General features: G+C 33.5%; 3 protein-coding genes across 3 annotated transcripts; all 3 read right to left on the bottom strand.

Moving 5' to 3' along the window:
- Positions 1-3,573: 3,573 nt before the first annotated feature.
- LOC145755964 (lactadherin-like) lies at positions 3,574-7,828 on the bottom strand. Its single transcript, XM_082572176.1, has 4 exons — positions 7,579-7,828; positions 5,239-5,376; positions 4,974-5,140; positions 3,574-3,714 (listed from the first exon to the last, which is right to left on the bottom strand). The coding sequence occupies exons 1-4, from the start codon at positions 7,826-7,828 to the stop codon at positions 3,574-3,576; spliced, it is 696 nt and encodes a 231-aa protein (XP_082428302.1).
- A 2,719-nt stretch (positions 7,829-10,547) lies between these two features.
- On the bottom strand, positions 10,548-15,753 carry LOC145755963 (uncharacterized). Its single transcript, XM_082572175.1, has 9 exons — positions 15,533-15,753; positions 14,800-14,952; positions 14,226-14,336; positions 13,878-13,981; positions 12,562-12,717; positions 11,894-12,016; positions 11,602-11,799; positions 11,143-11,237; positions 10,548-10,676 (listed from the first exon to the last, which is right to left on the bottom strand). The coding sequence occupies exons 1-9, from the start codon at positions 15,751-15,753 to the stop codon at positions 10,548-10,550; spliced, it is 1,290 nt and encodes a 429-aa protein (XP_082428301.1).
- Positions 15,754-19,813: 4,060 nt separating this feature from the next.
- On the bottom strand, positions 19,814-23,603 carry LOC145755962 (MFS-type efflux pump MSMEG_3705-like). The gene is given in 10 exon segments (XM_082572174.1): positions 19,814-19,929; positions 20,290-20,487; positions 20,582-20,704; positions 21,250-21,405; positions 21,997-22,042; positions 22,217-22,291; positions 22,429-22,591; positions 22,836-22,946; positions 23,408-23,541; positions 23,589-23,603. Coding segments are annotated over 10 exon segments (1,137 nt in total).
- Between the last annotated feature and the right edge of the window lie 204 nt (positions 23,604-23,807).

Raw genomic sequence — 23,807 nt, 5'->3', positions numbered from 1 at the left:
CTAAGGACCTCAGGTTCTAATTTAAAGATCCTACAACATGCCATCAGTGGGAATCAAACTAAGGACCTCAGGTTCTTACTTAAAGATGCTACAACATGCCATCAGTGGGAATCAAACTAAGGACCTCAGGTTCTTACTTAAAGATCCTACAACATGCCAGCAGTGGAAATCAAACTAAGGACCTCAGGTTCTTACTTAAAGATCCTACAACATGCCATCAGTGGGAATCAAACTAAGGACCTCAGGTTCTTACTTAAAAATGCTACAACATGCCATCAGTGGGAATCAAACTAAGGACCTCAGGTTCTTACTTAAAGATCCTACAACATGCCATCAGTGGGAATCAAACTAAGGACCTCAGGCTCTTACTTAAAGATCCTACAACATGCCATCAGTGGGAATCAAACTAAGGACCTCAGGCTCTTACTTAAAGATCCTACAACATGCCATCAGTGGGAATTAAACTAAGGACCTCAGATTCTACCTAAAGATCCTACAACATGCCATCAGTGGGAATCAAACTAAGGACCTCAGGTTCTACTTAAAGATCCTACAACATGCCATCAGTGGGAATCAAACTAAGGACCTCAGGTTCTTACTTAAAGATCCTACAACATGCCAGCAGTGGGAATCAAACTAAAGACCTCAGGTTCTTACTTAAAGATCCTACAACATGCCATCAGTGGGAATCAAACTAAGGACCTCAGGTTCTTACTTAAAGATCCTACAACATGCCATCAGTGGGAATCAAACTAAGGACCTCAGGTTCTTACTTAAAGATCCTACAACATGCCATCAGTGGGAATCAAACTAAGGACCTCAGGTTCTACTTAAAGATGCTACAACATGCCATCAGTGGGAATCAAACTAAGGACCTCAGGTTCTACTTAAAGATGCTACAACATGCCATCAGTGGGAATCAAACTAAGGACCTCAGGTTCTTACTTAAAGATCCTACAACATGCCATCAGTGGGAATCAAACTAAGGACTTCAGGTTCTTACTTAAAGATGCTACAACATGCCATCAGTGGGAATCAAACTAAGGACCTCAAGTTCTTACTTAAAGATACTACAACATGCCATCAGTGGGAATCAAACTAAGGACCTCAGGTTCTTACTTAAAGATCCTACAACATGCCATCAGTGGGAATCAAACTTAGGACCTCAGGTTCTACTTAAAGATCCTACAACATGCCATCAGTGAAAATCAAACTAAGGACCTCAGGTTCTTACTTAAAGATCCTACAACATGCCATCAGTGGGAATCAAACTAAGGACCTCAGGTTCTACTCAAAGATGCTACAACATGCCATCAGTGGGAATCAAACTAAGAACCTCAGGTTCTAACTTAAAGATTCTACAACATGCCATCAGTGAGAATCAAACTAAGGACCTCAGGTTCTACTTAAAGATCCTTCAACATGCCATCAGTGAAAATCAAACTAAGGACCTCAGGTTCTACTTAAAGATCCTACAACATGCCATCAGTGAAAATCAAACTAAGGACTTCAGGTTCTACTTAAAGATGCTACAACATGCCAGCAGTGGGAATCAAACTATGGACCTCAGGTTCTTACTTAAAGATCCTACAACATGCCATCAGTGGGAATCAAACTAAGGGCCTCAGGTTCTTACTTAAAGATCCTACAACATGCTATCAGTGGGAATCAAACTAAGGACCTCAGGTTCTTACTTAAAGATCCTACAACATGCCATCAGTGGGAAACAAACTAAGGACCTCAGGTTCTTACTTAAAGATCCTACAACATGCCATCAGTGAAAATCAAACTAAGGACCTCGGGTTCTACTTAAAGATGCTACAACATGCCAGCAGTGAAAATCAAACCAAGGACCTCAGGTTCTTACTTAAAGATCCTACAAACATAGCATCAGTGGGAATCAAACCAAGGACCTTAGGTTCTTACTTGAAGATCCTAAAAACATGGCATCAGTGGGAATCAAACCAAGGACCTCAGGTTCTTACTTGAAGATCCTACAACATGCCATCAGTGGGAATTAAACTAAGGACCTTAGGTTCTTTCTTAAAGATACTACAAGATGCCATCAGTGGGAATCAAACAAAGAACCTCAGGTTCTTACTTAAAGATCCTACAAACATGGCATCAATGGAAATCAAACAAAGAACCTCAGGTTCTTACTTGAAGATCCTACAACATGCCATCAGTGGGAATTAAACTAAGGACCTCAGGTTCTTTCTTAAAGATGCTACAACATGCCATCAGTGGGAATTAAACTAAGGACCTCAGGTTCTTACTTAAAGATCCTACAAACATGGCATCAGTGGGAATCAAACCAAGGACCTCAGGTTCTTACTTGAAGATCCTCCAACATGCCATCAGTGAGAATCAAACTAAGGACCTCAGGTTCTTACTTAAAGATCCTACAACATGCCAGCAGTGGGAATCAAACCAAGGACCTCAGGTCCTACTTAAAGAAGCTATAACATGCCAGCAGTGGGAATCATGCAAGAATATGAAGCAAATTTTATTAATTACGAACGGTTTTTAGTTGTTGGTTGTTTACAAGAATATATAATTCTGGCTAATTCTTACAAAAATAAACTCAGAATTTCAGTAACTGCTTTTAGAAACGAACATTTGCATTTAATAAAAAGCAGAAATGAATCGTTAGAAAAATGATTCAATACCAGAAAAACGAGGTTAGAGTTTCCATGTAAAAAGAGTTGTTAAATAATCCGCAAATTCGATAAACGAGTTATAGTTAAAAGCATTGAAACTTATTATTTAAATAGGGAGGAAAAATACGCCAAAGCTTGTCAGCAAATAAATAACAATTTCGTTTTAAATCAACATCAAAAACTGTTTGTTTATAAAATTAAAACTTAGCTTATGCGGATTTATCCAAAATAAGTTACAATTGTGGCACTAATAGGGCCAATACCTTCTTTGTTTGACCCAGTTACACCGATGTAGCTAATTGTTTGCTTGCTGGTCCGCAAATCAGTAGTAATCGTAACAGCACTTACTTTTTGTTCAACCTCGTCTTCTAATCCTTTCCACACCTTTGTTTTAAGGGCAGGTAGTATTGTGCGGGATGGTATTTTAAACTTGGGCTCTAGAACTTTCATAAGATCTCCAAAACCTTCGTCATTTAAAACCTTTCGTCAATGAAAATGGCTGCAAATTTTTAGTATTATAACTTCTTTTGTTGCCTGGACAGCCACTTGAAATAACTAATTTGCATTTATTACACATTGCTTTACTTTCACTATCTTTGATTACAGTCTTTACCAAATGTTAGACCTACGATTTGACATCGCAGTAACTGTTCACTTAAAAATAGGAAATTTAAATATTACTACTATAGACTTTGTTACATTATGTTTATTCACACATTTAATAAACCCAACTATTATAGCCTTAACATTTTAGTACATTTACAGAATTTTGTAAGATTTAAATATAATAACACGGATTATTTGTTCAAATTATAAAATTAATTACTTTAAAAGTTTTAATATAGTACATAACTAAAGAATTTTAATTAACAACTAGGAATTAAAATAATTAACCGAAAGAAATATGTGATTACTAGCAAGATAAAAGCTCCATGCGAAGAACTGGAAGAACATCATGCCAGGTTTGTGGATACAATCGAACATAGCGAGCTCTTATAGGTTGAGGAAAGTTGTTCAACTTGTGACCATTTTTATCTTCATTACCAACAAAGACCTTTAAAAAGATTTAATATAATATTTAACGTAATAATATTCAGGTTTAAGATATTAATTATTTAAATTTTATAACTTTAAAAATCGCGCGTTGTTCATCGCTTCACATTTAACTTAAAGGGACTGACTGCAACATGCAAAATTAAAATGTTTATAAAGGGCATTGTGACGTGTTTGCCAGCCCCTGATTACAATCTAAATGGCTTATTTCCTGCCCAAAAGTTACGGATTTTTGCTATTTTAAATAAAAAAATGTTACAACGATGCTTAAATTTAAGTTATCGACTTTATAATTAAGTTGTGCATAAATTTAAGCTTAAGCGTTCATGTTGACACTGTTTTTAGGGAGCAAGAACAGCGTCCATAGCAACGTGATATAAATACGTTCCATGTCTTGCAAAAAACAGTTTTATGGACATAAATCACAACCACAAAATTTAATGTAGCCTGCACTTTAAAAAACTGTTTTTAATTAACACTAAGGCCAAAAAGAAAGCTGTTTTAAGTAAGTTAGGTACTAAAAACTACTTTCCAAGCTACTTCGTACGCTGGGACCAAAGTAGCTACGTTCGGCCTTAAGAAAACAGTAGATTATAACTTGCGTTAAATTATAAACTCACAACTTATTTACTACTTGGAAAAACATAAAAACGTCTTTCAAGAAGTAGTAAACCCCATTTGGGGCTGAAAATGTAAGAGAAAGTCAGCATTGGAAAATACTAAAACTGAAATACAAAATCGGTAAAAAATTGTGATCCAGTTTAACCTTGGAACCTGTAGAATTTAAAAAAACATCAATATTGCAATATTGGACATGTTTTAATAAAAAAAACGTTTTTTCAGTCAAACAACGACTGAAGACCGAGTACAAACATAAGAAAAGCCCACATAATTATTTTCACACCGGTTCGCGGGATTTTTACAATGTCAATTTTTAAAATTACAAAACTTTAGATTAATAAAAAATTCAAAAACTGTCGCAGACCCTTTATTGTTACACGACGCATAATTAAGTTTTGTAACAAGCTATGACGTCACAAAACAATTAGAATAGGGATTGTTTAAACAATGGTTTGCTTGGTTAATATTATCTAGCTTGTAAACAACACACAACTTTTAAAAACAAGTTTTGGTGATTTTAAATAAAACATTTTTAATAAAATAAACTTTTTTTAATTAATTAACACCAATTAATTAAAAACTGTTTCTAAACTTTAATTAGTTAAACAAAATAAATTTTCGTTTTAAATTTAAGCTTACCAGATCATTTCCATTATTTTGGATGAACTGCATATCTGATGTACTGGACCCATAAGATATCTTAAAGCTGGTGACCCAATAAGAACCATTGTATTCTCCTTGTGTCACAACTCCTGTCACTCGAGTTGGTGTCTTGAGGTCAATTTGGATCCATTCCCCAACCCTGCCTATTAATTAAAATAAAACAATGTTAATGTTTATTTTCCACTAATTACAAAAGTTGTGAAACTTTATTATAAGATAGAAAATAATTCCAACAACTCACTTTGTTTAGGTAACCAACCCATGGTATGAGCATCCAACCTTGCTTTATGTGGTAATGTGCCGCTGTGCCAATAAGAACTAGCTGTGATGTCACTATCCGGTATTCTTCCATCTTTTAACCCAAGTCCACATACACAAGCTATAAATATTTAGGTTTATTTAGAATCAATCTTATAAGTTAGCATGATTTAGCTTAACTCTTAAATATTTAAATTGTAAAATTAAATATTACAAAATGTTTATAAATTGTTATATTGTCTGCTTACTGTTAGAACCTCGTAACTCAAAATTTGACAACAAATATAAATTTAGCGGAATTTAAAAAATGATTTATTTTATAATTAAAAAATAACTTTTTATTAATTTATCATTTGATTTTTGAACTTTAAATAACCTTGTATTTTAAGTAAAAAGATCGAGTGGTTAAAGTTTTGTTAACATACAAATGTTGTTAAATTAAAACTGACATAATAACTAAATATCGGGTGTTAATATAATAATGTAGGAAAAGCACTTAGCATCGCAATCAGTTACGCTGCAAATGCTTTCTAAAAAAAAGGGGTCAAAAAAGGGGTCAAAAACAAAAAAGGGGTCAAAAGGGGTTTTACAAAAAAAAGGGGTTTTACAAAAAAGGTGTCGACTGAAAATGAAGGAACCGGAAAATAAAGGAACGGAAAATGAAGGAACCGGAAAATGAAGGAACCGGAAAATGAAGGAACCGGAAAAGGAAGGGACCGAAGAATGAAAAAACGGAAAATGAAGGGACCAGAAAATGAAGGAAGGAAAAATGAAGGAACCGGAAAATGAAGGAACCGGAGAATGAAGGAACGGAAAATGAAAGGACCGTAAAAAGAAAGAACGGAAAATGAAGGAACCGGAAAATGAAAGGACCGTAGAATGAAAGAACGGAAAATGAAGGAACAGGAAAATGAAGGAACCGGAAAATGAAAGAACCGGAGAATGAAGGAACGGAAAATGAAGGAACCGGAAAATGAAGGAACCGGAAAATGAAGGAACCGGAAAATAAAAGAACCGGAGAATGAAGGAACGGAAAATGAAGGAACCGGAAAATGAAGGAACCGGAAAATGGAGGAACCGGAAAATAAAGGAACAAAAAATAAAGGAACCGGAGAATGTAGGAAAGTGAAGTAAGAAGAGGCGGAATCCTAAATAATAAAAAATTCCGCGTCCCCCAAAAAAGAATACGTAAGAACCCCTTCTCAGGCAAAATAATAACTTTCGTTCTGTGAACCCAAATAACTGTGCAAAAAAGCTGCCATCCTATGCGGTTAAAAGCCGTACAAATTTATTAACAATAAGAGAATTACAGAGAAACAATATTTATATGTATTGGTTATAGAAAAGGGTATGAAAACTAAGAAATACCTTTTTATTCAAGGACAGATCTAATTACCCATAAGGTAATTAGAATAACCAAATATATTTCGTAATTATATTGAAATAGTCAAACATTTTATAGACGCTATCTATGTACATATCAACGCCCCAATTTTGGATTTAGGTTATATCTCGATAACATTTCCTGTTGTTGTTTAGTTTTTACTATATAGTAAAAACCTTTAAAAAACATTATCAATAGTGACATAGTTCTTTTTATGTATGCGTTAGATTTTTGCTGAATATATTTTTCCGTAATCTTGTGATTATTAATTAATTTGATATAGAATTACCATCCATTTTAAATTACAGTGAAACGTACAGCCATGTAATGTAGTTTTGTATTATTTAACCCAGTATATTATTTATTTTCGCATCGCAGAATAATTTAGTTTGTGTCTATTATGTACCATTTGATTAAGGTGTTGCTTTACGTGGAAGGCGAAGTTGTGAGTGTGTTGTATTTTTGATAATTGTGATTGTGGAGAAAGGAGTTAGTGTATTTTATATGATAATGATATTAGTTTAGAAATGATTTAGCGTAATGTAATATTGTAATATTATCGCCCCATTTTTGTATATATATTGTTACCAATAAAGTATGATAGCCAGAATTGTATTTGAATAAGGTTTTACCTAGGAATATATTTAAGTATTTTAATACATTGCTGGACCTTTCTGCCACCTTAACCCAATTCCCTACAATAACTAAATATCTATGATAAACTTAATTTTACAGATAAGTTTTAGCTCTTTAAAAATGCCACTGTATTAAGTATACTTGTTTATATAAGTAACAATGTTAATAAACCATACAAAATATACTTGCAAGGTTTAAAAAGTTATTTAATTATCTTAAAATTGTTTTTATTTTAGTTTTGAGGTTCTAGCAGTAAGCCGATAATATTATCATTATTTAACAAATGTAAAGTAACCAAAATACCTGCTTTATCAGGAAAAACTGTTTTTAATATTCCAACAATTTCATCATGACACGAACACTCTCCAGTAGCCCCAACTGACCCAATTTCACCCCTTGAACATTTCTCACCTTTCTCCCCAGCTAGGCCAAGCTTTCCTGGTCTACCTTGTTTAGTTTCAGAAGGTTCATGAGCAGATGCAGTGGGACATGCACTAAAACAAACTTGGTTGTTTTGGGATGCAGCTAAGCATAACCAGAAGCACAAAAACATAAATATTTTCAAACTCATTTCGGTAAGTTTTAAGTTACAATTGTTTTATTCTAAACTCATTTAACAAGCTAGTTATAATTTTGTTATTAATATTTATCACAAATTTCAAGTTTCAAGTTACAATTGTTTTATTTATCACAAATAATTGAAAATAACTTTCCGTCTGTTCCGATATTTTTGTATCAAAACACGCAGGTACCAAAACGCGCCAAAAATTATATCTTGATTAATTTTTAAATCGACTGCAATTTAAAATTAAAAAAACTTTTTAAACGAGATATGACGACACTATGACGTAACAATAATAGCAACGCTGCATTAAAATACTTATTCGAATTGTTGTCTAACAAGATTTGACGCTATAGTTTAATTGTGATGTCATAATCTACTAAAGTAACGACAAAGCCCGCTATAGTTAAATTGCAATGTCATAATCTACTAAAATGACGACAAAGCCCGCTATAGTTAAAATGTGATGTCATAAACTACTAAAGTGACGTTAAAGCCCGCTATCGGAGCCGCAAAGCGAGTCAGCTATTGTGGCATGCAACGAGGTTTCCCATAACAGCGTTAAAAATGTGAAACGTTTCAAGATTGTGCCAGTTAAAGTGTGGGGCAACAATCAAAGTAATTTTGTGAACGCTTTTCTGGTTGACGGTTCAGATACAAGTATTTGTTCTGCAAGCCTTGCAAAGAAATTGGGGGGAGACAAAGTAACGAGCTATTGTGGCATGCAACGAGTTTTAAAATTACGTTTTCGAGATAAAAATCTTTAAAAAAAGAAATATTTAAAAAATTAACATATATATTTATCTTAACAACCGGTTAAAACTTTTTTAACTACTTTTCGCCAAATTTCATTTTAAATATTGGTAAAATATGTTCTTGCGTTAAAAATATACGCGGGCTTAACGCTGCAGGCTCCCCGTAGTTTAATAAAAAATTTTGCAGACCGAAAGCTATTAGTCGTAAAATTTTGCAGGCCGAAAGCTATTAGTCGTAAAATTTTGCAGGCCAGAAGCACCCGTCTTTAATCCGTTTATAAAAAGGTTTTTGAGACAAAAATCTTCAAAAAAAAAAATAATTTAAAAACCAACATATGTCATTAACGTAACAACCAATAAAAACTTTTATATATACTGTACTTTATGCAAAATTTTATTTTAAATATCGGTAAAATATGGTCTTACGCTGACTTTATACACGGGAATTTCATCGCCGACTTCCCGCCGTTTTTTGCAGGACAAATCTTCTGGCAACTCTTTAAACGTTTTATTCTTCGTGTTTTAGTATATAAATTTATATACATTAACACGGGCAATAACTAATAACATATTTATGCACATTCTTCAGTGTAAAAAATAATAAATTAATGCTTTTTCTTCAAATATTGTTTAGAAATACGGCCCTATTTCGCAAAATACGTGATATCATAATGCATCGTCTTGCGTCACCTAAAAGCGCGCGCTTATTTTTTTATAGGTTTTAGTTTGTAAAATTAAAAAATAAATTGACACGGGAAAAGAAAGATAACATGTTCTTGCACATTATTCTTTAAAAAAACTATTAATTTACTGCTTATTTTATTTCAAATACTGTCTAAAAAACTGTATAGGAATACGCGAAAATAAAATTTCTCGCGGTAATTAAAATGCAAAATCCCCGCTGTTCTAAAAAAAATCTTCGGGCCAAAGTGTCTGGTTACCTTTTTGGTCAGTTCGCTGGACGTAAAAACTCATAAAAAAGTAAGGCCGAAGTAAGGTTTAACAACAACTGTTACACCGACCCAATCTCGCGGTGCTGCGATTTTTTTAAATTATTCCTCCTTTCTAGTTATATAGCCCATGAACCACCTCTGTTATCTACACCTTAAAAATAAAATATAATCTGACAACAACCTTACGTTAAAATAAAATGAAAATGTACGACCCTGAGCCCCACTGTTTAAAAATAACTTTTGTTTACAAATTCTGATATTTTTTCGTAAAGTTATTCTATATATACCTTAGCCTAGCAATCAAAATGCGATCCCAGCAAAAGAACACTCGTTTATAAATGCTGATTTGAAACAGGTAGAAAAAGGCAATCTTTAAATTAAGGAGAATTAGTCACAAGTTTTTTTTGAATATATTTTTATCCTCGATGTGGGAAGGTCGATTGCGCGAACTAAACATAGAGTTACCCAGTTTCGAGTTGCATTAAGCAGTTTGGGATAATATAGAGATTATAATTTCCCGATAATTATGCTGCTGATTAAGTGCTGACTCAGCAGGAGTTTATACCGTTTATAGCACTTTACTCGAGGGCGCTACAGCATAAGAGCAGTGGGGGTTGAACCCACGACCTCTTGGTGGTGTAGCAAATGTTCTTACCACTACACCACGCTGCCAAATGTTTAATAATTACCAATAATTATTATTTTTTTAAATTAATTAAACCCCCCCCCAAAAAAATTGTCCTGTTGCTAGGACATCGAACTAAAATTAAAAGCAACAAAATGTAAATAATTTAAAAACCAAACCAACTTTTAAACAACGAAATTTTCAAGTTAATTTTATTACATTTTAAAGCAGTTAGATATCTCATACCAAACAACTTGGTAGTTTACATTAAACTGAGTATTGTCAACATGGTGGTGTCAGCTAAATATGACGCAAAACCTGATGACGAATATTTATTTAAATTGTAAGCGAATATGTTATAAGGTTGTTGAACTTGGTTAATCATTTATAATATCGATAAATGAAACTCGGTAAATACAGCTAGGACAAATATTGATGGCTGAATAACAGGAAGTTCTATTGATGGCTGAATAACATATACGATCACCATTTTGATCGGCACATACCTTTAATAAATTACATTCTCGAAAAATAATCTCAAAAAATAGATGATATCAATTTTATAGATTTCTAAAATTTTAAAAGAAGTAACAAAAACAAAATATATTTCAGAAATATAAAACAATAATAATTTCTCATAAAATATGGAGTAATTATAAAGTAAGGGAATACAAAATCTTAAAAGTAATAAAAACTGTAAAATTAACATTATTTAAATTTCGGTTTAGTTGATATAAATTAGAAAATAAAAACAGCAAGAATGGCAACAAATAATTTAGGAACTAAAATAACTCACTAGTATAATATTAAAAATAACTTTAAAAAAATTTTGGCAAAAAAATTATAACAAAAATTTCACTAATAAATATTAAATAAAATTAAAATATTGTCATGATAAAATTTTTTAAATTTATAAATGTTTAACATAATTCAAAAACTTTTTTTTTTAATTTAAAGTTTTGTTTTATTAACTATCGCTTCACTTTCTTCACAATTATTCGCTTCAATGCTCATGTGCGGTGAACCACGCAGAAGAGAAATTTGAGTCAACAAAAAGAAAAAAGAACCTGAAATTAGAAAAAAGTTTTCGTAAAAACTAAAAAAATAAATTAAACCAGGTTTAAAAATCAAACTATATAAACCATTAAAATATTATTTAAAAAACTTGGCTTTGCTGCATGCGGTCCTGGGTTCGATTCCCACTGCTCTCAAGCTATAACGTTATTGAGTAAGGTGCTATAAACGATATAAACTCCTGCTAAGCCAGCACTTAATCAGCAGCATAATTATTAGGCAATTATAATCTATAATATCCCAAACTGCCAAAGTTAACTTAAAACTAGGTCAGGGTAACATATATACCTCCATGTTTAGGTCGTGAAGTTGACCTTCCCACATCGAGGATAATTAATTATCAGAAAAAAAACTTACTAGCCAAGTAAAATCCTGGGTAAACGATGTACAGTGCTTCCCTGAAACCTAAAACTTTGATCATAGGTGGTACTATAAGAGGGGAATTCCCTCCAATATTATTGATCGCAAAAATAAACATAGCGATCGCTGTCGCGCGTGACTGGGCTGGAAAGAACTCAACCAAAACAGTGAACAAAACTCCGAACCACATTTCCGCTGTGTTTTAAATAAAATTTGATTACAATAAAGTCATCTCGAAATTGGGTCGAGGTAACTGTTGTTACTCTTAAAAAAATATGAAACTATTTACCGAATAAATAAGCTCCAAAGAGCGAAATAAAAGCATAAGGCGGAGAAAAGTAAAGAGTTCCCGCCGCTAGAGGGCAGGCTATTGCTTGACTAACGACCAAAACCCACAATCTTGTTCGTACACCTAAAAAAATTTGATTTAAAATTAAACCCCCAAAAAAATGGAATATTTCTAAATACAAATCTACATAATTTTTGTTATATTAATAAAACTGCCAATTTACATATAATGGGACATTTATATTAACCCCCTTACACCCCATCCCTTCTCTGAAAATAAAACTGTTTTATTGTACTTATTTATCTTTAACGTGGGAAGGTCGAATGCACAACCTAAACATAGAGTAACATCAGTTACCCCGACCCGGTCTCAAGTTGACAGTTTGGGATATTATAATTGCTCAATAATTAAGCTGCTGATTAAGTGCTGGCTCAGCAGAAGTTAATATCGTTTATAGCACCTTACTCAAGGGCTCTACAGCATGGAAGCAGTGGGTAACAAACAAAAGAACTTATGTAGTAAGGACAAGGGTTTTGACCACTACACCTCGCTGCCAACCTTCAATTTATGTCAAAATTTTCAGATAATGCCGTTTTCGAAAACTATTTTTGAAAAGTGTCCATTCAATAAAATCGATTTTTTAATAATAAAATCAAAATAAAGATTACCGTATTTAGAAGCGAGTAAATCAGACAAAATTCCACCAGTGATTATCCCAATCGTTCCACCAACGATGGAAGTTAAACTCATCCACAACCCCACCTCTGTGCTGGGGTAATATTGATCAAAATATAACTGACTGTTGTAAGACCAACAAAAACTTGCTGAAAATATTAAAATTTAATTTAGATTTTGTTATCCTCGATGTGGGAAGGTTAACTTCATGACCTGAGCATAGGTGAATATTTGTTACCCCGACCCAGTGTTGAGTTGCCTGTGGCAGTTTAAGAGCAGAAGGGATCGAACCAAAGACCTCATGTAGTAAAGCCAAGTGATCTGACCACTACAGTATGTAGGGTGAGGTTTAAAGTTTGATCCCCAGTACCGGCATGTTGAAGCACCGACTAAGGATTTTATTCATAAATATAAAAACTCACCAGAATGTCTGAATGAAGCCCCAACCAGTAACAATAAGATAGTTGGAGATTTGATAAATAATTTGAAAGTTGTCAAAATTGATTTCAACACCGACTGCTTTTCTAAATAATAAAATTTATAGCCAGGTTTATAAATAGCTTAGTTAAAAATATAGTTTGCAAAATAGGCCAAATAACTTTTAAACATTTCTCCAAAATAAAGAGAAATTTTACGACAGACTTAAAAAATACAATTTTTATAATGAAAACGGCAGCATGGTGTAGTGGTAAGAACAGTTGCTACACCACACATAAGGTCGTGAGTTCAATCCCCACTGCTCTTATGCTGTAGCACCCTTAAGTAAGGTATTATAAACGGTGTGAACACCTGCTGAGCCAACACTTAATCAGCAGATTAATTATCGGACAAATATATTGAATAATATCCCAAACTGCCAAAGTCAACTCTATGTTTAGGTCGTGAGTTCGATCGAATTACAGAAAACGGGTTCATTTATTAAACATTTTATCAAAAGTATTAAATACCAAAATCTATCTCATATTTGTTATTCTCTTCGGCTTGTTCTATAATTTTACGTTCTGGTTCTTTGACAGAGAAATATAAAATAATCGCCATAATTATGCCTAGAGCTCCAGCTATAAAGTAACACCAATGCCAGCTCTAAGAAAAAATTAACAAAAGATTAGTTAAAAATCAATTCAAAACAATAAAATTAATTTTTTGGGGGTTGATTTGATAAAAAACCTAAAAATAAATTGTTCAAAAATAGGGTAGGCTACTACGTTATGAGAGTAGTAGGAATCGAACCCAGGTCCTCATGTAGTAAAGCCAAGTGTTCTGACTACTACACCATGCTGCCGGTCAAAAATATTTAAAAAATTTTCACCATTTCCAAGAACAAAGTTGAAAAAACTCATCGCAAAAGCTCGAACTTTCTGTGAGAAAATGTCGGCCACCAAACTTGAGGTAAGAGGAGTACAGGCCGACTCTCTGAGAAAAAAAGGTTTAGGTTTTTAAGAGAATTTATTATACATACAAAAAATTTGATATTATTAAGGTTTGTTAAGACCCTAGCATAAGAGCAGTGGGAATTGAACACAGAACCTTATGTAGTGATGCCAAGTTCTCTTACCACTACACCATGCTTCACCCACAAATTTAGTTAAAAATATTAACTGGTACAAAAAACTTTTTTTTTTTAATATTTTTTTACTGAAACAAACTTTAAACTCACCCTGCCCCAAAACCAACTTTCAGCAAAGCTAACAACCAATAAGTGTCGGCAAATCCGGTGGTAAAAGTCATTACCGAGTAAAAGAAAATACTTGCAGATAATATCTGGATTCTAAACAATAAAATAAAAAGAGTTTTTTAAAAGTTAATTCAAAATTTAAATATTGAAAAGCAAAATAAATAAAAAAAAAAAGTTTTAAGAGATTTTAGGTTTGCATAGAAAATGGAGTTACTGACATTTTACCAAAAACTATATGCCCAAAACCACCATTTTACTAACAATAGCACATTTTCTATTAACTCATTTTTACTCAATGAAAAATTCTCTTTAATTTAAAAAAAAAAATTTATCCTCATAGCTCTCTTGCTGTTGCGCTATAAACAGTTTAAACTCCTGCTAAGCCAACACTTAATCAGCAGCATAATTATCGGGCAATTAAAATCTATAATATCTCAAACTGTTGAAGGCAACTTGAGACTGGGTCGGAGTAAATGATGTTACTTTATGTTTATGTCGTGAAGTTGACCTTTCCACATCGAGGATAAATTAATATAAAAAATAGTCGGTAATCAACCTGTTATATTTATCGCCAACAATTCCTATTACAACTCCCATAACAGTAAAAATGGCAATAAATATTGGACCAGCAAGAACTTGGTATTCTATTCCCTGGCCTGAGTAATTCCATTCACAATATATCGTTCCATTCCATCCCATGAGATTACATCTAAAAATTAAGATTATTAATAATTTACTTTGTTAGTTAGCATGTTGTAGCATCCTTGAGTAAGACCTAAGGTCCTGAATTTAATTCCCACTGCTAGCATTTTGTAGCATTCGTGTAAGGCCTGAGATTCTGGGTTTGATTCCCACTGCTGGCATGTTGTATCATCATTGAGTAAGACCTAAAATCCTGGGTTTGATTCTAACTGCTGGCATGTTGTAGCATCCTTAAGTCAGACCTGAGATCCTGGGTTTGATTCCTACTGCTGGCATATTGTAGCATTCTAAAGTAAGGCCTGAGATGTTGGGTTTGATTCTCACTGCTGACATGTTGTAGCATCGTTAGAAAGACCTGAAGTTCTTGGTTTGATTCTTACTACTGGCATGTTGTAGCATCGTTAGTTAAGATCCTGGGTTTGATTCTCACTGCTTAAGTAAATATCAACTTTATCTCGCAGTAAAATAAAAAATTTTCTTTCCATCCCACATTCTGCAAATTTTTGTTAACGTTTACCTTTAGTATTGCTTAATATAGATCTAAAAAAATAAAATAATATAAGCATGCAAAATTAACAACTACTCACTGTGTTGAATTCTTCACATCTCTGCATTTTGTGTTTGACAGTTTTTCAACATTTATGTCCAAGGTCAAACAAGCCATGTCTCCAAAATGAACGTCCTGTGCCATTTCCTTTGAGGTGACACCAATCATAAAATGACCCAACTCCCCGAACCCATAACACAACATTAGGATTGTTATACAATACCAATGATACATGGGCTCCCCTTTAAATGTTTTAACCATTTTCAAATTGTTTTCCTAATGTTAAAGTAAACTAAATTTAAATTTTGTTAAAATATATTTTTACATTTATTAATTAGCAATGTGGAAAAGTCGACTTGACAACTTAAAAAAAGCTGCTGGTTAAGTGCTGGCTCAGCAGAAGTTCATACGGTTTATAGCGCCTTACTTAAGAGCGCTACAGCATGGAAGCAATGAGAATCGAACCCAGGGCCTCATGTAGTGAAGCCAAGTGTTCTGACCACTACACCATGCTGCCATTATTACAGTATATATAATTTTAAAATTTGATAAATAAAAATTGTTCGTTAATCGTTTAAATATTAATAAAATATTAAAAACATTATTCAGCAAAAAAGATTTAATTTATCCCTGAAATTAACTTAAAATTTAGTCCAGAATATATCAGCTAACGCAACAATTTTAGCAAATATTGCCAAACCATAACTTTTCTGATTTCTTTAACATAAATATATTTTCACATTTCTTTATTTTTACTTTATAATTTGCTCAATTAATCTAAAAACATCTGTTTTTGGTCTGTTTACAAAATCACATTTCCTCAACGCGATGTCAACAAAAAGTTGAAGTAGTTACTCATATGCGCGTACGAAAAATGTCACCACTTTTTAAATACTCATTGCAAGAAAGTCGCCTTCAAGACCTAAATATAGAGTAACAACTGTTACCTTGACCCAGTCCTAAGTTGCCTTTAGCATGTTAGAGTATTATTGATCATATTTGCACAATAAATAAACTGCTGATTAAGTAATGAGCCAGCAAGAGTTTATGTCGTTTATAGCACCTTACTCAAGGGCGCTACTGCATGAGAGCAGTGGGACTTAAGTCTAGGACCTCGTATAGAAAAGCCAAGTGTTCTGACTACTAAACCAGGCTGCCTTAACACAATTTAACTAAAAACATTTTACCAAATAAAAATGAATTAGAAACTGTACAAAAAACGATGTTTTACCATTTTTATCACAAACAAACAAGCCCAAGATATTCACCTCAAAAACTACCAAGCGACCTAACTACTAAGACTAAAACGCAAGACATCTACCTAAAAACCTAGCAAGCGAACCAACTACTAGGACTGTAGTGCAAGACATCTACCAAAAATCCTAACAAGTGACCTAACTACTTAGACTAAAGCGCAACACATCTACCAAAAAATCTCGCAAGCAACCTAACTACTAAGACTGAAGCGCGACACATCTACCAAAAAAACTAGCAAGCAACCTAACTAATAAGACTAAAGCGCAACACATCTACCAAAAAACCTAGCAAGCAACCAACTACTAAGACTGAAGCGCAACACATCTACCAAAAAAACCAGCAAGCGACCTAACTACCTAAACGGACCAAAGCTTTAAAACTATGCCAACTTAGGGGAAAACAGTTCCTGCCATAGCGTAGGTGATCCGATATTCAAAAAAGCGAACAGTGGATCAAAGCCATCGGCCTAAAGGCACTACAAGCTAATCAGACGCCCTTATAAAACCAACGAATATCCACGTACGGAGAAGTGGTTGGCCTCCCATTGTCGCTGGGAGGTCTCCCATTTACACTTCCCTAACTGTTAGTTGAACATCGAAATCTTGAGCCTAGGTTAAGCTTAAAATGAAGCTATTTGTGGTCCTTTGTAAAAGTCCAAGTTTACGCTTTGTATATGTGTTGGCTTAGCATAAGCAAAAATTTATTTTAAACGACAATTTTTTTGATTTTTGTAAATAAAAAATGTTTTGGGTGAAAATTGTGACATGTTGAAAATTGAAAGCTTGCGTCGTTCGTCCGGTTTATAAAATGCGGAAAAGCGGAATTTTTAAACCTTACCCTAATCTTCCCTTGAAAAGTATCTGCCCATACTCTTTAAAAATAAAAAAAACGACTTTTTACCTAAATATAGGAAAGATATTTAACATATTTAGAGCATGAGATTTTCTTAAAATAGCATTTCAAGGCACAATATTTTAGTAAAAGGTTATTAAAAAGTTAACTCAGGACATGAGTTCTTTTTTCATAATGATGCACACTATAAGGCTAATAATAAAGATGCTACAACATGCCATCAGTGGGAATCAAACTAAGGACCTCACGTTTTTACCTTAGGATACTATTACATGCCATCAGTGGGAATCAAACTAAGGACCTCAGGTTCTTACTTAAAGATCCTACAACATGCTATCAGTGGGGTTGAAACTAAGGACCTCAGGTTCTACTTAAAGATGCTACAACATGCCATCAGTGGGAATTAAACTAAGGACCTCAGGTTCTTACTTAAAGATGCTACAACATGCTATCAGTGGGGTTCAAACTAAGGACCTCAGGTTCTACTTAAAGATACTATAACATGCCATCAGTGGGAATCAAACTAAGGACCTCAGGTTCTTACTTAAAGATACTACAACATGCTATCAGTGGGGTTCAAACTAAGGACCTCAGGTTCTACTTAAAGATGCTACAACATGCCAGCAGTGGAAATCAAACTAATACTTAAAGATCCTACAACATGCCATCAGTGGGAATCAAACTAAGGACCTCAGGTTCTTACTTAAAGATGCTACAACATGCTATCAGTGGGGTTCAAACTAAGGACCTCAGGTTCTACTTAAAGATACTATAACATGCCATCAGTGGGAATCAAACTAAGGACCTCAGGTTCTTACTTAAAGATACTACAACATGCTATCAGTGGGGTTCAAACTAAGGACCTCAGGTTCTACTTAAAGATGCTACAACATGCCATCAGTGGGAATCAAACTAAGGACCTCAGGTTCTTACTTAAAGATCCTACAACATGCCATTAGTGAAAATCAAACTAAGGACCTCAGGTTCTTACTTAAAGATACTACAACATGCCATCAGTGAAAATCAAACTAAGGACCTCAGGTTCTTACTTAAAGATCCTACAACATGCCATCAGTGGGAATCAAACTAAGGACCTCAGGTTCTTACTTAAAGATCCTACAACATGCCATCAGTGAAAATCAAACTAAGGACCTCAGGTTCTTACTTGAAGATCCTACAACATGCCAGCAGTGAGAATCAAACCCAGAACCTCAGGTCTTACACGAATGCTACAAAATGCCAGCGGTGGGAATCAAACCCAGCCTTTTCAACCAAAAATCCATTTATAGAAATCATGTCTTTAACATTTAAATATTTTAATAATTGTAAAAGCATAGTTGCATAAAAACAAAAAAACTTTCTACAGTATTTTAATAATTAGTGATGTGCCGATCGCCGTTTTTTTTCGGATCAGATCACGATCGGATAACGTGTCCGAACAATCGGTAACTTTATCGTCACTAAATACATAAAAAAATTGACCCTGTATGTTAAACACTTCTACTTATTCACAAGTTTGTTTAAATATTTAACCGTAATATTCAGTATCATTTACAAGAACTAAAAACAATTTTATTAGCGCGGAAATAAAGCGCTGTAAAAGTTTATGGAAATCTATGTGGTTAAGGCATGTGCGTGTTTATTTGTGACGTAAAATTAAATGTGACGTAATTACCGATCTGCCGATTTTGGACCTTGATCGGGTGATCGCAAAATACCTTCAAAAATCGACGATTTACGATCACCATTTTGATCGGCACATCACTATTAATAATTTGCATTTTTGAAAAATAATCTTAAAAAATAAATGATATCAATTTTATAGTTTTCTAAAATTTTAAAAGAAGTAACAAAAACAAAATATATTTCAGAAATATAAAACAATAATAATTTCTCATAAAATATGGAGTAATTATAAAGTAAGGGAATACAAAATCTTAAAAGTAATAAAAACTGTAAAATTAACATTATTTAAATTTCTGTTTAGTTAATATAAATTAGAAAATAAAAACAGCAAGAATGGCAACAATTAATTTAGGAACTAAAATAACTCACTAGTATAATATTAAAAATAACTTTAAAAAAATTTTGGCAAAAAAATTATAAAAAAAATTTCACTAATAAATATTAAATAAAATTAAAATATTGTCATGATAAAATTTTTTAAATTTATAAATGTTTAACATAATTCAAAAACTTTAATATTTTTAATTTAAAGTTTCGTTTTATTAACTATCGCTTCACTTTCTTCACAATTATTCGCTTTAATGCTCATGTGCGGTGAACCACGCAGAAGAGAAATTTGAGTCAACAAAAAGAAAAAAGAACCTGAAATTAGAAAAAAGTTTTCGTAAAAACTAAAAAAATAAATTAAACCAAGTTTAAAAATCAAACTATATAAACCAATAAAATATTATTTAAAAAACTTGGCTTTGCTGCTTAGGGTCCTGGGTTCGATTCCCACTGCTCTCAAGCTGTAACGTTATTGAGTAAGGCGTTATAAACGATATAAATTCTGCTAAGCCAGCACTTAATCAGCAGCATAATTATCGGACAATTATAATCTATAATATCCCAAACTGCCACAACTCGAGACTAGATCAGGGTAACAAATATACCTCCATGTTTAGGTAGTAAAGTTGACCTTCCCACATCGAGGATAAACAATTATCAGAAAAAAAAACTTACTAGCCAAGTAAAATCCTGGGTAAACGATGTACAGTGCTTCCCTGAAACCTAAAACTTTGATCATAGGTGGTACTATAAGAGGGGCATTCCCTCCAATATTATTGATCACAAAAATAAACATAGCGATCGCTGTCGCGCGTGACTGGGCAGGAAAGAACTCAACCAAAACAGTGAACAAAACTCCGAACCACATTTCCGCTGTGTTTTAAATAAAATTTGATTACAATAAAGTCATCTCGAAACTGGGTCGGGGTAACTGTTGTTACTCTTAAAAAAATATAAAACTATTTACCGAATAAATAAGCTCCAAAGAGCGAAATGAAAGCATAAGGCGGAGAAAAGTAAAGAGTTCCCGCCGCTAGAGGGCAGGCTATTGCTTGACTAACGACCAAAACCCACAATCTTGTTCGTACACCTAAAAAAAATTGATTTAAAATTAAACCCCCAAAAAAATGGAATATTTCTAAATACAAATCTACAAAATTTTTGTTATATTAATAATACTGTCAATTTACACATAATGGGACATTTATATTAACCCCCTTATACCCTATCCCTTCTCTGAAAATAAAACTGTTTTATTGTACTTATTTATCTTTAACGTGGGAAGGTCGAATGCACAACCTAAACATAGAGTAACATCAGTTACCCCGACCCGGTCTCAAGTTGACAGTTTGGGATATTATAATTGCTCAATAATTAAGCTGCTGATTAAGTGCTGGCTCAGCAGAAGTTAATATCGTTTATAGCACCTTACTTAAGGGCTCTACAGCATGGAAGCAGTGGGGATCGAACAACAGAACTTATGTAGTAAAGACAAGGGTTTTGACCACTACACCATGCTGCCAACCTTCAATTTATGTCAAAATTTTCAGATAATGCCATTTTCGAAAACTATTTTAGAAAAGTGTCCATTCAGTAAAATCGAATTTTTAATAATATGATCAAAATAAAGATTACAGTATTTAGAAGCGAGTAAATCGGACAAAATTCCACCAGTGATTATCCCAATCGTTCCACCAACGATGGAAGTTAAACTCATCCACAACCCCACCTCTGTGCCGGGGTAATATTGATCAAAATATAACTGACTGTTGTAAGACCAACAAAAACTTGCTGAAAATATTAAAATTTGATTTAGATTTTGTTCTCGATGTGGGAAGGTCGACTTCATGACCTGAACATAGATAAATATTTGTTACCCCGACCCAGTCTCGAGTTAACTTTAGCAGTTTGGGATATTATTATTATTTTTTTGTATATATCTTTATCCTCGATGTGGGAAAGTCGAATGCGCGACTTAAACATAGAGTAACACAAGCTACTCCGACCCAGTCTCGAGTTGCCTGTGGCAGTTTAGAATCTTACTGATTATAATTGCCCGATAAATAAGCTGCTGATTAAGTGCTAGCTCATCAGAAGTTTATAGCACTTTACTCAAAAGCACTACAGCACGAGAGCAGAAGGGATTGAACCCATGACCTCATGTAGTGACGACTTAAACATAGAGTAACATCAGTTACTCCAACCCAGTCTTGAGTTGCCTGTGGCAGTTTAAGAGCAGAAGGGATCGAACCCATGACCTCATGTAGTAAAGCCAAGTGATCTGTCCACTACAGTATGTAGGGTGAGGTTTAAAGTTTGATTCCCAGTAGCGGCATGTTGAAGCACCGACTAAGGATTTTATTCATAAATATAAAAACTCACCAGAATGTCTGAATGAAGCCCCAACCAGTAACAATAAGATAGTTGGAGATTTGATAAATAATTTGAAAGTTGTCGTGAGATCGACCTTCCCACATCGAGGATAAATAAATCCAAAAAAAAGTTTTATTTATTAAACATTTTATCAAAAGTATTAAATACCAAAGTCTATCTCATATTTGTTATTCTCTTCAGCTTGTTCTATAATTTTACGTTCTGGTTCTTTGACAGAGAAATATAAAATAATCGCCATAATTATGCCTGGAGCTCCAGCTATAAAGTAACACCAACGCCAGCTCTAAGAAAAAATTAACAAAAAAAGGGGTGCTACATCATGACAGCAGTTGGGATCGAACCCAGGTACTCATGTAGTAAAGCCAAGTGTTCTGACTAATACATCGTACTGCCGGTCAAAAATATTTAAAAAATTTTCACCATTCCAAGAATGTTGGCGTCAGTCACATAATTTCCAACAGCAAATGCCAAACCATATCCAAAATAAATTCCAAAGTTGAAAAGACTCATCGCAAAAGCTCGAACTTTCTGTGAGAAAATGTCGGCCACCAAACTTGAGGTAAGAGGAGTACAGGCCGACTCTCTGAGAAAAAAGTTTTAGGTTTTTAAGAGAATTTATTATACATACAAAAAATTTGATATTATTAAGGTTTGTTAAGACCCTAGCATAAGAGCAGTGGGAATTGAACACAGAACCTTATGTAGTGATGCCAAGTGCTCTTACCACTACACCATGCTTCACCCACAAATTTAGTTAAAAATAATAACTGGTACAATAAACTTTTTTTTTTTAAATATTTTTTTACTGAAACAAACTTTAAACTCACCCTGCCCCAAAGCCAACTCTCAGCAAAGCTAACAACCAATAAGTGTCGGCAAATCCGGTGGTAAAAGTCATTACCGAGTAAAAGAAAACACTTGCAGATAATATCTGGATTCTAAACCATAAAATAAAAAGAGTTTTATAAAAATTAATTCAAAATTTTAATATTGAAAAGCAAAATAAATTTAAAAAAATTTAGAGATTTAAGGTTTGCATAGAAAATGGAGTTACTGACATTTTACCAAAAACTATATTTCCAAAACCACCATTTTACTAATAATAGCATATTTTCTATTAACTCTCTTTTACTCAAAAAAAGTTTATAAAATAAATTTATCCCCACAGCCCTCATGCTGTAGCGCCATTAAGTAAGGCGCTATAAACAGTATGAACTCCTGCTGAGCCAACACTTAATCAGCAGTTTACTTAATGGGCAATTATAATCTATAATATCATAAACTGTTGAAGGCAACTCGATACTGGGTCAGAGTAAATGATGTTACTCTATGTTTAGGTCGTGAAGTTGACCTTTCCACATTGAGGATAAATAAATATAAAAAATAGTCGGTAATCAACCTGATATATTTATCGCCAACAATTCCCATTACAACTCCCATAACAGTAAAAATGGCAATAAATATTGGACCAGCAAGAACTTGGTATTCTATTCCCTGGCCTGAGTAATTTCATTCACAATATATCGTTCCATTCTATCCCATGAGATTACATCTAAAAATTAAGATTATTAATAATTTACTTTGTTAGTTAGCATGTTGTTGCATCCTTAAGTAAGACCTGTGATCCTGGGTTTGATTTCTACTGCTGGCATGTTGTAGCATCCTTAAGAAGACCTGAGAGCCTGGGTTTGATTTCCACTGCTGGCATGTTTTACCATCCTTAAGTAAGACCTGAGATCCTGGGTTTGATTTCCACTGCTGGCATGTTGTAGCATCCTTAAGTAAGACCTAAGATCCTG

Source organism: Corella eumyota, chromosome 6 (assembly GCF_963082875.1).
Source record: "Corella eumyota chromosome 6, kaCorEumy4.1, whole genome shotgun sequence".
Lineage (NCBI taxonomy): Eukaryota > Metazoa > Chordata > Ascidiacea > Phlebobranchia > Corellidae > Corella > Corella eumyota.
This window is presented reverse-complemented; position numbering and strand designations above follow the sequence as displayed.

Bases quoted from the DNA above. Each gene is read 5' to 3' on its own strand.
- LOC145755964 (XM_082572176.1), bottom strand. From the start codon at position 7,828: ATGTTTTTGTGCTTCTGGTTATGCTTAGCTGCATCCCAAAACAACCAA. The intron at 5,141-5,238 runs GTGAGTTGTTGG...TTTAATTAATAG, and splicing joins GGGTTGGTTACCTAAACAAA to GCAGGGTTGGGGAATGGATC. The intron at 3,715-4,973 runs GTAAGCTTAAAT...ATCTTTTTAAAG, and splicing joins AAAATAATGGAAATGATCTG to GTCTTTGTTGGTAATGAAGA.
- LOC145755963 (XM_082572175.1), bottom strand. From the start codon at position 15,753: ATGGTTAAAACATTTAAAGGGGAGCCCATGTATCATTGGTATTGTATA. The intron at 13,982-14,225 runs GTGAGTTTAAAG...TTTTTTTCTCAG, and splicing joins AAAGTTGGTTTTGGGGCAGG to AGAGTCGGCCTGTACTCCTC. The intron at 10,677-11,142 runs GTTAATAAAACA...AATTTATTAAAG, and splicing joins GTGAAGAAAGTGAAGCGATA to GTATGTGCCGATCAAAATGG.